This window comes from Saccoglossus kowalevskii, chromosome 15, assembly GCF_978046115.1.
Source record: "Saccoglossus kowalevskii chromosome 15, keSacKowa6.1, whole genome shotgun sequence".
NCBI lineage: Eukaryota > Metazoa > Hemichordata > Enteropneusta > Harrimaniidae > Saccoglossus > Saccoglossus kowalevskii.
The window spans coordinates 35,324,609-35,342,028 of NC_140655.1; the positions used below are offsets into that span (position 1 = coordinate 35,324,609).

General features: G+C 32.4%; 1 protein-coding gene across 5 annotated transcripts in view; it reads left to right on the forward strand.

Moving 5' to 3' along the window:
- Positions 1–17,420, forward strand: part of dvl (dishevelled, dsh homolog) — a 109,548-nt gene that overhangs the window by 68,589 nt on the left and 23,539 nt on the right. For all 5 annotated transcript variants that reach the window (XM_085508261.1, XM_085508262.1, XM_085508263.1 and 2 more), the window contains 4 exons: positions 4,812–4,938; positions 10,490–10,589; positions 14,695–14,764; positions 17,289–17,376. In XM_085508261.1, the coding sequence (XP_085364387.1) occupies positions 4,812–4,938; positions 10,490–10,589; positions 14,695–14,764; positions 17,289–17,376 (385 nt within the window). The remainder of the gene's footprint in view (positions 1–4,811; positions 4,939–10,489; positions 10,590–14,694; positions 14,765–17,288; positions 17,377–17,420) is intronic.

Consider the following 17,420-nt stretch of genomic DNA (forward strand, 5'->3'; position numbering starts at 1 on the left):
TTGTGCATACTTTATTATTCGTTGCAAAGTCAGTATTTTAATGTGGCTATTATTTTGACACTGGTATGTTTTAGTATATGCCCCTCCCCCCACCTGTAAAACCTAATTATGTACTGAATTTGCTTTGTGATTTCAAAGTTAATTGAAGTCAATGGAGAAATACAGTTTGTACAAATTATTGGCAATAGGTTTATTAAATACACACCAAATTACAATATTGTGCTAGAATTTTTCCTCTGGTTGTCATTTGAAATGTGAAAATTGAAACAAGACTAATTTGGCTCATAGTTACAACTATTTTCTTTCCATGAGTGATATAATGACATGTCACTTTGGATTCATTCTATGAGTGATACAATGACATGTCACTTTGGATTCATTCTATGAGTGATACAATGACATGTCACTTTGGATTCATTCTGTGAGTGATACAATGACATATCACTTTGGATTCATTCTGTGAGTGATACAATGACATGTCACTTTGGATTCATTCTATGAGTGATACAGTGACATGTCACTTCGGATTTATTCCATGAGTGATACAATGACATGTCACTTTGGATTCATTCTGTGAGTGATACAATGACATGTTACTTTGGATTCATTCTGTGAGTGATACAATGACATGTCACTTTGGATTCATTCTGTGAGTGATACAATGACATATCACTTTGGATTCATTCTGTGAGTGATACAATGACATGTCACTTTGGATTCATTCTGTGAGTGATACAATGACATGTCACTTTGGATTCATTCTATGAGTGATAGAGTGACATGTCACTTCGGATTTATTCCATGAGTGATACAATGACATGTCACTTTGGATTCATTCTGTGAGTGATACAATGACATGTCACTTTGGATTCATTCTGTGAGTGATACAATGACATGTCACTTTGGATTCATTCTGTGAGTGATACAATGACATGTCACTTTGGATTTATTCCATGAGTGATACAATGACATGTCACTTTGGATTCATTCTGTGAGTGATACAATGACATGTCACTTTGGATTTATTCCATGAGTGATACAATGACATGTCACTTTGGATTCATTCTATGAGTGAAACAATGACATATCACTTTATAGTGAATTTCATTTGTATTCAACTGCTCACCATGTTGGGCACATTACTCCTATGCCTCTATGCCAGACTAGGTATATGTACCTGCACTTTCTATGCTTGACTAGGTAACTCTGTGATTGCCATGCTTGATTAGGTACCCCTATGTCACCTCATATTAGTAAGTCCATTTGTTAAACATATTGTCCTATTGTACATTACCAAGCTGTACCATAAACCATCTCAAGAGAGGTAATTTTTTCATGAATTTCACAAGGCTGTGAAAATCACAAAATTTTATACTAGTGAAAATTTTCCTGGGGTTCTATGACATGACGTTTCAGTGACTTTTGTGAAATATTGCCATCATAAATGCAATAAAATCATTTCTAGTAGTGAATGGTTTTATTAGCTCCGCTGTCGACTTTGTCGAGCGGAGCTTATCATATGAGTGATTGTCCATCGTCTGGTGTCCGTGTCAATGTTTTACTTTTTCGACTTCTTCCTGAAAACTACAAGCCTGAATGCTTTGATGCTTGGTGTATATGTACCTTGGGTAGACATCTCTCAGATTTGTTCATTTCATGATCATATCTTCAATTCTCTAATTTTGGTGAATATTTTTGTCATTTTTGGTAAAAAGTGATATTTTCGACTTCTTGTTAAAAACCACAAGTCCAATTGCTTTGATATTACATATATAGGTACTACATGTGGACCACTCTCAAATTTGTTCATTTCATGATGATATCTTTAATTTTCTAATTTTGGTGAATATTTTTATCATTTTTGGTAAAAAGTGATATTTTCAACTTCTTCTAAAAAAAACGCAAGTCCAATTGCTTTGATATTACATATATAGGTACTACATGTGGACCTCTCTCAAATTTGTTCATTTTGTAATGATATCTTTAATTCTCTAATTTTGGTGAATATTTTTGTCATTTTGGTATTTTCAACTTCTTGTTAAAAACCACAAGTCCAATTGCTTTGATATTACATATATAGGTACTACATGTGGACCACTCTCAAATTTGTTCATTTCATGATAATATCTTTAATTTTCTAATTTTGGTGAATATTTTTGTCATTTTTGGTAAAAAGTGATATTTTCGACTTCTTGTTAAAAACCACAAGTCCAATTGCTTTGATATTACATATATAGGTACTACATGTGGACCACTCTCAAATTTGTTCATTTCATGATGATATCTTTAATTTTCTAATTTTGGTGAATATTTTTATCATTTTTGGTAAAAAGTGATATTTTCAACTTCTTCTAAAAAAAACGCAAGTCCAATTGCTTTGATATTACATATATAGGTACTACATGTGGACCTCTCTCAAATTTGTTCATTTTGTAATGATATCTTTAATTCTCTAATTTTGGTGAATATTTTTGTCATTTTGGTATTTTCAACTTCTTGTTAAAAACCACAAGTCCAATTGCTTTGATATTACATATATAGGTACTACATGTGGACCACTCTCAAATTTGTTCATTTCATGATAATATCTTTAATTTTCTAATTTTGGTGAATATTTTTGTCATTTTTGGTAAAGTGATATTTTCAACTTCTTGTTAAAAATCGCAAGTCCAATTGCTTTGATATTACATATATAGGTTACTACATGTGGACCTCTCTCAAATTTGTTCATTTTGTAATGATATCTTTAATTCTCTAATTTTGGTGAATATTTTTGTCATTTTTGGTAAAAAGTGATATTTTTGAATTCTTGTTGAAAACAGCAAGTCCCATTGCATTGATACTATGCATATTGTTCATTTTCTAATGATATCTTCTGTTCTTTAATTGATATGTGCATTGCTAATAGCGGAGCTATCTCAGCCGAGAGGCTGCTTGTAGTTTACAGTATAACACTGTATGCTGATTTATTAGATTCAATTCACAGCAAGAGTTGGAAAGGAAACACTAGTTTTACTATTAAACATGTGACCTGTCATAAACTGATGAACTATCAGTAAACCATGTCTGGTAGTCTTTTTTTATTAGCTCCGCTGTCTACTTTGTCGAGCGGAGCTTATCATATGAGTGATCGTCCGTCGTCGTCGTCCGTGTCAATGTTTTACTTTTTCGACTTCTTCTTGAAAACTACAAGCCTGAATGCTTTGATACTTGGTGTATATGTACCTTGGGTAGACCTCTCTCAGATTTGTTCATTTCATGATGATATCTTCAATTCTCTAATTTTGGTGAATATTTTTGTCATTTTTAGTAAAAAGTGATATTTTCGACTTCTTGTTGAAAACCGCAAGTGCAATTGCTTTGATATTACATATATAGGTACTACATGTGGACCTCTCTCAGATTTGTTCATTTTGTAATGATATCTTTAATTCTCTAATTTTGGTGAATATTTTTGTCATTTTTGGTAAAAACTGATATTTTTGACTTCTTGTTAAAAACCGCAAGTGCAATTGCTTTGATATTACATATATAGGTACTACATGTGGACCTCTCTCAGATTTGTTCATTTCGTGATGATATCTTCAATTCTCTAATTTTGGTGAATATTTTTGTAATTTTTGGTAAAAAGTGATATTTTCGACTTCTTGTTGAAAACCGTAAGTCCAATTGCTTTGATATTACATATATAGGTACTACATGTGGACCTCTCAGATTTGTTCATTTTGTAATGATATCTTTAATTCTCTAATTTTGGTGAATATTTTTGTAATTTTTGGTAAAAAGTGATATTTTCGACTTCTTGTTGAAAACCGCAAGTCCAATTGCTTTGATATTACATATATAGGTACTACATGTGGACCTCTCTCAGATTTGTTCATTTTGTAATGATATCTTTAATTCTCTAATTTCGGTGAATATTTTTGTAATTTTTGGTAAAAAGTGATATTTTCGACTTCTTGTTGAAAACCGCAAGTCCAATTGCTTTGATATTACATATATAGGTACTACATGTGGACCTCTCTCAGATTTGTTCATTTCATGATGATATCTTTAATTCTCTAATTTTGATGAATATTTTTGTAATTTTTGGTAAAAAGTGATATTTTCGACTTCTTGTTGAAAACCGCAAGTCCAATTGCTTTGATATATTATACATATAGGTACTACATGTGGACCTCTCTCAGATTTGTTCATTTTCTAATGATATCTTCTGTTCTTTAATTGCCATGTGCATTGCTAACAGCGGAGCTATCTCAGCCGACAGGCTGCTTGTTTTGTTTTTTTTACTCTTTATGGTCGTAAAGTATACTCGTGTGTTTTCACTTATAGCGATAGTAGCTTATTGTCAAAGTATCAATAATTCAGCTTTTAAATAGAATTTTAGTTTTATGCATTTATGGGTTATGCGCTAGAAACAACAATTCTGTGTTTTTTATGTTAAATTCTGAAAGTAAAAACATTTCAATTGGGGGGGGGGGGGGTCTTTTTTTGTGAGAGGCAAGTTGTATTCTTCCAAAATTGGCTATTGTGGCTTTGTATAGAACAGTGACTTTGCATATATGTACTGAAGGACAAATATTTCTCTACTGAAAATAGATATCAAATAAAGGTAACACACTTAATAAGAGTAATATAATTCACCTTTCTGATTAGCCAAACAGATGAGTCGTCGTGGAGTTCTTTGATCTTTGTTTTTTTTCAGGTCACTACATCTAACGTATTCAAGTTGCTTCTATAGACAATGAAATGGGCAATGTTATAGTATGGTCATATTTCAAACAGTGTTTTAAATTTTTCCTTTTTTGTAGTACCTAGAATCAATGGACATAAACATCGGAGTAGCCACAGTGGCCATGGTTACGAGAGTTCATCCACCTTGATGAGCAGTGATATAGAAACTACTAGCTACTTTGACTCAACAGATGATGACAGCAGGTAAGTTGTCTTGGTAGATAGTTGTCATGGTAGATAATGGCATCTACTATTGGATTTTGATACTGTGTAGGATGGCAAGTTGCTATAGTTATATTGTACTGTATTGTTTTCACCCCATTGTCATGGGAACAAATAGTATCCACATAGATGAATGTTGATGCTGCCTATGATGGCCATAAAGATAATAGTTAGGATTATACTTTTTTTGCTAAATGGTGTATATAGGTACTATAAAGCTTGTGCTTGTGGTTCTCTGCCTTATCTGGGAATACTGTGAACATAAATAAAATCCATTTGTCATGTGAAATTACAATAACTCTCATTCTTGTATTTCTCAACAAATTCATGAATTTAAATCCAATGGTTATGTTGGAAATATCATTGTAGTGAGAAATGAATATTATTGGTAGTGAACAATTCTTCTTCTACTTTACTCAATCTGTTCTCACCCACTTCCATCTGCACTTGCTCACACAAGATCCACAATTTTCTGTCAACTTTTAATGGCTCAAGTTTATTCCTACGTGTCAAATTGTTTGACAGTTACGAACATATCACAAAAGATGACAGGGAGCACCTGTCCTGGTTGTTATGTTTCTTTTCTTCAGGCTATTTGTCTTCTTCACTATATAAAATGCAAAGCTTATTTATCTAGGCTTCCAGACTGCCCACTGAGTATCTCTATTATTAATGGTACATGTACAAAACAAATAAAACCAAGTGATTTTCAATGATGTTTGTTCTGTTTGCACCACAAACAAGATTTCTCTGCTGTAATATAATTTCTATTTCCCACAGACCTTGGCAAACACTCCCGCCCGTCCGCTCATGAATTGTGACATCTTCCTTAACGCAGCATTAAATATCTCCAGTACTGAACAGCAAATTGATATTTATAGAATGTATCTTAAAAGGGGGTAGTTCCATTGGGATAAATAGTTTCAAGGAGATCTTGAAATTCAATGAAGTGAGTTATTTGCAAAGTTTCTTTCCCAGTATTTCATTGGGAAATCCAAGACTTGTATATTATCCTTGGAGAACCCAGGCTCGTATTGCTTTATGTACACAGATATTCAGTCTCTATTTGTGTATATAGACTGCATTTGACAGCTGCCTAACATGGCTGTATCTCCAGTTGTCTTTTATAACATGGCTGTATCTCCAGTTGTCTTTTATATCTTCTCTATATTGTGGTATTGTCTACAGAATCGACCTCATTCATGACCCTCTAAAAATCACAGCCTGGCATACATTTTTGACATATTACTATCACTACTATCTCAAGTTCATGACAGGATTATAACCATTTTTATAAGGACACCCTGTCAACATAATTTACTGGTGTTATGCCACACACTGAACACATCAACAACTTCAGAGATTCCAACATTACATAAATTTTATCTAGTTTCATAACTTTACCATTTGTCATACAGCAATTAATTGGATGATATAAATTGAAAAGTAATTACATTGTGCATAAGCAGAGCAAACCAGTCAGCAACTTAGCTTGCAATGTTGATGTTTTGGTGTTATATATATGGTGGTGACAGTAAAACTCTTTTTGAACTTCAGCGGTAACTGCTTACATTGTTTTGGAAATGTAATGGAAGGATTCTCATTGATCAGTTACTCATCAGAACAGATACTTAAGTCCATCAAAATTGATATTGTTTTTATTTATCATTTCATGTATAGTTAAAACAGTTATGCAACCAGCAGTTCTTGAACATCAATTGTCTTTTTACAAAATGTCAATCACACAGTTATGTGCGGTTAGTGTTATATCTTGGTTATATTTATTTGTATTCTGTTACTTTAAATCATTGTTCAGTGCAGTAGATAGCTTTCAATTCAGTAGTACAGTGGATAGCTTTATTTTCAATTTCAATTCAGTAGTACAGTGGATAGCTTTATTTTCAATTTCAATTCAGTACTACAGTGGATAGCTTTATTTTCAATTTCAATTCAGTAGTACAGTCGATAGCTTTATTTTCAATTTCAATTCAGTACTACAGTGGATAGCTTTATTTTCAATTTCAATTCAATACTACAGTGGATAGCTTTATTTTCAATTTCAATTCAGTAGTACAGTGGATAGCTTTATTTTCAATTTCAATTCAGTAGTACAGTGGATAGCTTTATTTTCAATTTCAATTCAGTACTACAGTGGATAGCTTTATTTTCAATTTCAATTCAGTAGTACAGTGGATAGCTTTATTTTCAATTTCAATTCAGTACTACAGTGGATAGCTTTATTTTCAATTTCAATTCAATACTACAGTGGATAGCTTTATTTTCAATTTCAATTCAGTAGTACAGTGGATAGCTTTATTTTCAATTTCAATTCAGTAGTACAGTGGATAGCTTTATTTTCAATTTCAATTCAGTACTACAGTGGATAGCTTTATTTTCAATTTCAATTCAGTAGTACAGTGGATAGCTTTATTTTCAATTTCAATTCAGTACTACAGTGGATAGCTTTATTTTCAATTTCAATTCAGTACTACAGTGGATAGCTTTATTTTCAATTTCAATTCAGTACTACAGTGGATAGCTTTATTTTCAATTTCAATTCAGTACTACAGTGGATAGCTTTATTTTCAATTTCAATTCAGTACTACAGTGGATAGCTTTATTTTCAATTTCAATTCAATACTACAGTGGATAGCTTTATTTTCAATTTCAATTCAGTACTACAGTGGATAGCTTTATTTTCAATTTCAATTCAGTACTACAGTGGATAGCTTTATTTTCAATTTCAATTCAGTAGTACAGTCGATAGCTTTATTTTCCGTTATCACTTCCCTGATGCAATAGCTCAACAACAAAAAAACAGTAATTGTGCAATGCAGAATTATTTCCTCTTGGTACAGCCAATAGTTATCATTAAATGTTCAATTCTAAATTATTATAATAATTATGTTCTTTCTGTTGCAATGCTGATAGGGCAGACTTTCCAGAAAATGTTTTGACTCTTTCAATAGTCTTGTATAATTACAAAACCCTTTTAATATTGTGCTGTGAACTCCACCCCTATTAAAATCCTTTGACCCACTGATGAAGCTTTTAGTCTGCTGAAACCTTTGATCATCATAGTAACACACAGCATCAGCTCAGCAGTGAGTACAGAGAAAGTTTTCTTTCTACAAATTACTACCCAGTCAAGTGACCACACTGAAACTTGTCACAGACTTTCTTTGTTGAAGACATGTATACATTAAAACATACATCTCTTGAAGATTGTGTGTGATTTAACAAATTTTCTGAATTAGGCTGAATTAGTGAATGGTTTAGATAGCCTTCCTATTTTTCATTCTGATTGTCTACAATTTCATTTCACATACAACACATTGTCTGCTGACATCTTTATATACCATTCAAATTTGAAAATAAGAAAGCTAAACTCAGTTAGCTAAACACAATTGGATTGTGCAATGAACATGTGCAAATGTTTTTACATAGATTTGTGGCGCCATTCTAGTCCTCTGTGATAAAGACCTGATTCTTATCCAGACCTTAGATTGCATTGATAGCACACTTAGATTACCAAATGACTGTTTTTCAAGGATACTTAAACATTTGCAAGATGTCAGTCTCATCCAGTGTTTTATCTAAGCCATCTGATCCAGTGTTTTATCCATGCCTCATTTGGGTTCAACTTACTCAGTGACCTCACCAAGTTGAGTAGTAGAATGTTATCAACTGAGCAACATTAAATTTATAAAATTAATATTTAAAATTACTCTGTGCCAAAATTGTTTAGAGAGAACACTGGTCTAAAGTGAAACCATATTCTGAAGTCTAAAGTTCTGAGGAGGCAAACCTTTCAAATTATATGAAAAAGCTAGATTCTGTTACTCAATATCAATGATTTGTCTACCACAGTGATTATGTCCTGTGGTCTTGACGACAACCAAATCTGATGGGGTCATGGTGGCAGGGTTTCAATCAAAATATTAAACTATTATTAACGTGATACAAAATATTATTAACTTCAAAATATAATTTATATTTTCCCCACTGTCTGATTGTGAGACAACTTTGAAACTTCAGTGGAATGCCCTGTGACAGCCAAATTTTTCCCAACAAAATTTAGGTGCAATATTTTGTACATTTTTTGTTAGTTTTGTACTTAGTAGAAATAATTCATTATTGGCTGGAATATACACCAAATTGTGCAGGTTTATTTTGTGACGATAGTCAGTGTTTGAAGGATTAAACCATTCCTGATGTGACGGTACTGGTGTACTTGTAACTACTGTAAAACATGTTGAAAAAGTTGTAGTAAAATGGCGTAATAGCGAAATGTTGATTTAGCGAATCTCTTTTGTCATTGTTGATTTCTTTGTTCGGCGGCCATTTTGAATTGATAATAAAGTCATCAGCGGCATATTGAATATGCGAATCAGTTCTCTCGCTAAATTCACGAAAAAGACATGTTTTACAGTATATTAGTTGTGCATACCATATATTGTATATATTGAAGAAAAATGAACAGAAAGGTTATGGAGTCAAAACAAAAGTCTATTTTTTGTCAAAATAAACATACTGTAAATACATTAATTATTTGCTGGTTTTTAATTTTGCTCTTTGCATTAATATGTGTAATTAGCTTATTAAAGTTAAATTCATGTGAACTTGTAGAATAACAATAAGTCATTGTTTTTCTGCCAACTTTAAATTAAAACCCTGTGAAATTATTCAATACATAAACAGTAAAGTACAACATTTGTTAAACAAATTTTAATAATGACTATTATTTCCATTTTGATTACCACATTAAAAGAGGAACTTATTCATGTAGAAATATATTAAAATAACAAACTGCATTCAGACAGAGTAACCATGGTGATATAATAGTTCACTGCTGGACTCAAAGATAAATGGCTATCCTATAGATTTAGCTTTGACATTGTGTGTTCTGATGTTTAGTCTTAATGTCCTCATTATAAAGGTCAAGTTGTTCAGTCTGTCCCTGTCACATGAACTTGATATAAACCTGGAAATGTTTTGGTATAAAACTCTGTAAGGTTAGACACTGACCTGAGACATTATTGAGAAGAAAAATCTTGTTATATTGCCTTGTGAACCATATGCCACTTGATTTAAAAGTTGTGGGTTGTATGGGATTAATTTGATAAATGAATTTCTTGAATAAATTGCAGAGAATATGGTTGTACTTTTTCCCTTCCCTCCATTAACCAATCAGAAAAGTTGTATTTCTTTTTTCTTTCTTTTAACTCCTACATTCAGTGCAAATGATGGTAACCAATTATGGATTGGTCAGTTTTTCACATGTGATAAAGGTTGTTAGCCAATAAGAATCTGGTTAACAAGGTTCATAAACATGTCACTCACCCAATGAGAATGAACTGTAATTTAGAAACCCATCTCTGATTGGCTAGAAATACTGTCAAACTGTTAAACCAATAGGAATGTTTCTTACAGAATTCTCACTAGTGCCAATAGCTTTACAATTTTCAGGAATAATTTTAATATTTAAAAAAAAATACAGTATTGACAGTTATTTTGTGTGCATTTCTTGCAGTCGATTTAGCAGTGCAACGGAACGCAGCGGTTCATCTAGACTAATGAGAAGCAGGCATAAAAGGCGTAAAAGGAAACCACGCATGCCTAGAGTCGCACGAGTAAGTACACTTTATGCCGGTCATATAAACCCCATCTCTGGCATATTGACATTGTTGTTTCTGAGTGAGTGACTGTGCTGCAGACTCGATGGGAAGGCTAAAACCACTGGCCAAGATTCATTCACTCACAAATTTGATATTGGGGAACTTTGGTTAAAGTGCCTGTGAATTGCCCACCAACACTTTTCCTGTTTCGGATTTGTGTTCCACTGAAATAAACAGTTATTGATTTTGTTGTTGAAAATTATTACTTGTATCCAAGTAAATTTGAGGTATTTCTCGTGTTGTAGTCACACCCATCTATCCTGAAACAGTCAAGTATTTCCGGCTCCAGCCAAAGTAAAAGTACTTCACCAAAAGTCAAAATATGAGAGGAAGCCATACTCTTGCGCTGTACTTATAAAATACTATTAACGATATATATTTTTCGGTCGGTTTTATAATAGTTTATTTTTGGCGGATGCACCATTGCATATTGTAATAGTGTGAGAATTTACACATTTCCAAACGATCTGAAGGTGTAACATCAGTGGACGAGCGGTGTAAAATCAATGAGAAAAAGTTGGGATAGACATTCTCCCTATACCATAGTACAGCAGATTCACTGAATAACTGTCCTGATTCATAAAAGAACAGCTTAATTAAACCTAGCACAGTACTAACACTTTTTAAAGAACCAGATTCCAGACAAGCGTATGTTCACTGCGTCAGCTTTCAGAAGAGAGTATTGTTGGGTAACTAAGTGTTTCATATGTTTTGGGAATCTGAATAATGTTTTGGAGAGGCCTTATAGTTTGTGGTTATGTAAAAGGTAGCAATAACATGATGCGAAAACTGAAGTGTCCAGTCAAACAGGAAAGTTTCTGAAATGTTTTGTGATTGGTGTTGAATGACGACTTCACACTACTGTGATCTTTTCTTGCAATTTGATCTGCGTAATAAGTGGGCTATCAATATTTTGTGACCAAGTAATTCTTAATGTGATGTCGTAATTATTCTAATATCCTCAACTTGAATAACACTTTTTGCTGTTTCGCTCCCAATTATTTTTGTTATCTAATCAAATGCAAAACACCAACTTCAATAGGTTGTTAATTCCCTCAAAGGCGGCTATTATTTAGTAACTGATTTATGAATCATCGACTCATTATATCATATATTTTTTATTATTTCTCTATTTTATTGATCACTATAGTTTGATGTTCATTAGAATTTTAAGTTTTTTCTTACTTGAACGATCGATTGAATACATCAGTGTATGAACATACCCAGTAACTTGACAAATAACTTCAAGACAAGCCAGATGATTTTGACAAACTTTGAAAACATCGACATGACATAGAGATCGTGAGAGTTCCATGGCAATAGATGTCGGCACTTCATACTGACTTCAACCAACTGCATTGACCACCATACAAGTGACTGTGATTGTAGTACGCTGTTGATCATGGCAACCAGCTTTGCCAGAAGGAACATATTTTGTATCTAATTCAACCATATACGATAAACTTGATATATTCTTTATTACACACTCTTTCCTGGGGAACAAGTACATAAGTGGCATATTAGTCAATGAGTAAGTAATGTCTGCAGAGTCAACTGATAATTTTATTGACATGAAAATAATTAAAAAAAAAAAAAAACATTTCATAAATTCACCGTGAATCCTTGACTAATGGGCCACAGTGGATTTTTCACTGCATATATACCTTTATTAATGATTACTTTCTTACTTATCATTAATATGTATTTGGAATGAAATCAAAACACCAATTCCTGGGAGAATAATTTCTGTGTACAAATAGAAATATCTATCAACAGTGTTAAAGTGGTAAGTTGGGAACTACAACAGCTGGATATGACTTGTCATACCATCAGTGAAAACACTGAAAGGTGGTTTAATTGTGTTAAATCTCAAAAGCGACTGAAATTTATATATTAAATTATTGCTGTACAACCTTATATGTGATTAATGGTATAGCATGTGTGTGATATGTGAATTTGAACTGTTTTCACTAGGCTGGTTGCCCTTATAATTGTTACACTATTACACATAGGTTCATTTCCAAAATCATTGCAGAAGGAGTTTTAGGAATTTGAAAATAACTCTGTGTAAGAATGACTTATTTAGAATAAGGGGCATATTAGTGCAGCCCTCATTAAATATCAAATGGTTGAGCCCTTACTGAATCTAACTATTGCTGTTGGTGACTCTTGTTGCTACTTTCTGTTATAAGATTTTACAACGTATCAGATAAATTAGAGATTAAACAACAAATAATTTGTTAGTTCAAACTACTTTACTGTCTAAGGAAGGGACAAGGTGCAAGATATGTGATTGAATGCATAGGCACTTCAGATTGTAAAATAAAATATGATTAATGAAGAAGTAAACCACTATACTATAGAATTTTGTTCAATCTATTATATAAACTCAGAAAAATTAGCGAATGTGTATATGAAATGGATTGTGTTATACCTGACAGGCAGTGGTTTATTTTCATTATATTACACCAACTTCATTATAAATGTAATTCCTAGACATGGAAAAAACGTACAGCACCTGAAAAGGTAAAACAAAAACAGGCCCTGCAAGTAGCATACATTGATTATAGATACATCAAGTGGGGAAGCAAATTCACCACACCTGTATTAGTTTTGCAACGTTTATTTTGAGTAGTTTTATAAAATTATCTCAGTTGACATCATTAAAAAAAATACACATGTCAAATGCCTGATTACATTTTGAGGATCAATAAAACTTCACGAACGAACCACTGCCAACAACAATCATTTTTGGCATCGTTTGCATAATTCTGAAACAGTAATTTTCGCATCCCTCTTTTTTTTCAATGTTCTTCATTGAAATCTATACTTGTATCACAAAATATTTTTTAACAGACAGTAGGATTATGAATAACTGATATACTGTGTATAATTTCTTGCATACACACTTTCTCCCAATCGGAACAACACATTCGGGTGATTAAGATGCTAGTATAATCTAATAAATGTTTTACAGGCATCAAGCTATTATTCCCTGTATTTGTAAAAACCATGAAGTTAAGAGAGTTAATTAATGCGTTTCTATCTTGTATATTTCATATACTTTCTGACATACTTATGTAATATTCTGGAATATGACATGCGGTTTTAGTGAATTTGCCTTTATATTTATATAAATGCAGACTTCGTGATGGTTTAGTTACATTAGCATAGATACAGGTTAGCCAATGTAGTCATAACAGCAATATAGTAGCCACCATATCAGACCAGTCATTGCTGGCCTTCCCTGTTATTGGTGTACATATAAACAACAAATAAATTGAAATACTTGAAGCAGAAATAAAAAAATATTAATTTAATAGAGATAAAACAAAACAATGTTGATTATTTTTGAACATGTCAAAGTTTACAGGGTTGTGGCAAGCTGTATAATTTAAGCCAGTGTTAAGATTACATAATATACAGTATTTGATAATTTGGGGAAGTTTATCAAAACCCAAGTTGACCCTTTCTCAGTTGCATGTGGGTTTTGTATACTTTTGGTCTGCTATCAATATCCTTGCCTAATGAGGCGTTCTTTTAAAGTAGATAGAATTTAAACTGGTCATGTGGGGTCTTGTTTGTTAAGAAAATCCCTGGCATATTTTTCCTGAGACAAGCTAGGGGTCGCTTGATGTCATTCTGGAACAAAATGGATGGCAAGCGTCGTACTCGATGTCGTCAACAGCATCATGGCAGTGTTAGTAGTATTTCAGCATCAAGTGTGAGTGTTAATTTTCTGCACTCCTGTAGGGTTCTTAGGAATCTTGATGAATTATTTCTGTTGCAGCTCTTCATCTTGGCAGTGAGAGAAATGGGCTTCAGCCAGTGTCAAGTTACATGTAGTTAAATCAGATCTACTATACTATATACATCCAACTCTTGTGAATATGGTTTGCATTTGTCATCTTTATCAAACTGGAACATTCCATCCACAAATAACATTTTGGGAGAGAAGGGAGGTGATTTGCATCCCTTGAAAGCCATCAGCTGTGTTAGGTCTTTGTTGTAACCATGGCAATACATGTATTTTTTTTAACATTTTTTTGTTCAATTTCAGACTTCATCTTTTAGCAGCATAACAGACTCCACAATGTCACTGAATATTATCACTGTAACACTCAATTTGGGTAAGTAACCTTTGACCTCTGACACAACCTTTGGTGTTGACCATTTCTGCTAGGAATCATCATATTGTAGTGCTTACATTGAAAATATTTTACCCACCAAAATGTTGTCATTGCATTGCATATTGTTTTCCCTAATTCTGGATTGAATGCTCATAATTTCCCATTGACTACTGGTTTTATGATTGATATCTGCAGTCTTATGGTTATGATACTTGGCAAATATAAAACAAAATCTAAAATATTATGATTTTCTAAAATAAATTCTGAACTGAAGAAATTAATTTCTTGAGTATCAGTATTTCTTATGAATTTTCATCATAAATTTGTTTTTGTCATGCAGATAACACCATCAAGAATATTTTTTAGGGGTAAATTTGGATCCATAATAAATGTACTTAATCGATTGACAACAATGAATTCTATAATAAAATAAAATTACTTTAGCTACAGTTTTGTGGGTGTTGGTAACTGAACAAGTGCATATATTAAAGAAAGCTCAGTTAGCAATAGTTAGAGTAATACATTGAAAAGAATGTACATACATTTAGTAGCCATATAGGTCACGTAATAACTTTGCTAGTTATATCCATTAGGTTGGTAGTGAACTCTGGTTAGGAACAACTGTTTACTAGGTAGGTGTAGCGAATGAGTAATATATTTAGCTCAGGTCAATCTGGTTTAGTTTTCTAGTAATACAAGGAATGTTATGTTTTCTTGCATACTGAGTTCATGTTCACTTAATCATATGTTTGTTGATATTACCAGTACATTCCTATCCCAGTGGGTTATACCATTCACAGTATGGGGGTTATACAATACTGCAGGTAGGGTAGTTAATAACCTGTGTTCCCACCATAAAATGTTGTAATCCAAAATCATACTTTCTGATCTTTAAAATGTGTTTCTGGATCCCATAAAGATACTGTAGGTTACATTCATTTAAAGAAAATTAAAATATGCATGTCTGATTATTTAAAGGGTTATACATTTAATATGGCTACTTTAATATTCAAGCACCAATAGAATCTGTCATACCGGTATGCAAATTAGCCACCATGGTTGGCTACAGCTAGGGAAAACACTGATTTTTAATATTAAATTACAGTTCCATTTGTAGATGTTTCTATATTTATCTCGTAAATTGTTTAATATTAAATCACAGTTCCATTTGTAGATGTTTCTATATTTATCTCGTAATTTTTAGCTCCGCTGTCGACTTTGTCGAGCGGAGCTTATCATATGAGTGATTGTCCGTCGTCGTCGTCGTCCGTGTCAATGTTTTACTTTTTCGACTTCTTCTTGAAAACTACAAGCCTGAATGCTTTGATACTTGGTGTATATGTACCTTGGGTAGACCTCTCTTAGGTTTGTTCATTTCATGTTGATATCTTCAATTCTCTAATTTTGGTGAATATTTTTGTCATTTTTGGTAAAAAGTGATATTTTCGACTTCTTGTTAAAAACCGCAAGTGCAATTGCTTTGATATTACATATATAGGTACTACATGTGGACCTCTCTCAGATTTGTTCATTTTGTAATGATATCTTTAATTCTCTAATTTTGGTGAATATTTTTGTCATTTTTAGTAAAAAGTGATATTTTCGACTTCTTGTTAAAAACCGCAAGTACAATTGCTTTGATATTACATATATAGGTACTACATGTGGACCTCTCTCAGATTTGTTCATTTTGTAATGATATCTTTAATTCTCTAATTTTGGTGACTATTTTTGTCATTTTTGGTAAAAAGTGATATTTTCGACTTCTTGTTAAAAACCGCAAGTGTAATTGCTTTGATATTACATATATAGGTACTACATGTGGACTTCTCTCAGAATTGTTCATTTTGTAATGATATCTTTAATTCTCTAATTTTGGTGAATATTTTTATCATTTTTGGTAAAAAGTGATATTTTCGACTTCTTGTTAAAAACCGCAAGTCCAATTGCTTTGATATTACATATATAGGTACTACATGTAGACCTCTCTCAGATTTGTTCATTTTGTAATGATATCTTCAATTCTCTAATTTTGGTGAATATTTTTGTAATTTTTGGTAAAAAGTGATATTTTCGACTTCTTGTTAAAAACCACAAGTCCGATTGCTTTGATATTACATATATAGGTACTACATGTGGACCTCTCTCAGATTTGTTCATTTTGTGATGATGTCTTCAATTCTCTAATTTTCGTGAATATTTTTGTAATTTTTGGTAAAAAGTGATATTTTCGACTTCTTGTTAAAAACCAATAGTTCAATTGCTTTGATATTACATATTTAGATACTACATGTAGACCTTTCTCAGATTTGTTCATTTTGTGATGATATCTTCAATTCTCTAATTGAAATGTGCATTTCTAACAGCGGAGCTATCTCAGCCGATAGGCTGCTTGTTTTAATATTAAATCACAGTTCCATTTGTAGATGTTTCTATATTTATCTCATACTGAGAGATATTGATAGTTGTGTAATCAATAATATAGTTCAGAATCACTGAGAATGTTGAATTTTGTTTTTTCCAGATAAAATTAATTTCTTGGGAATAAGTATAGTAGGACAAAGTAACAAAGGAGGGGATGGAGGAATTTATGTCGGTTCTATTATGAAGGGGTGAGTCTATTTCAATTTAATTTTCTTTCTTCGCTCTCTTCATA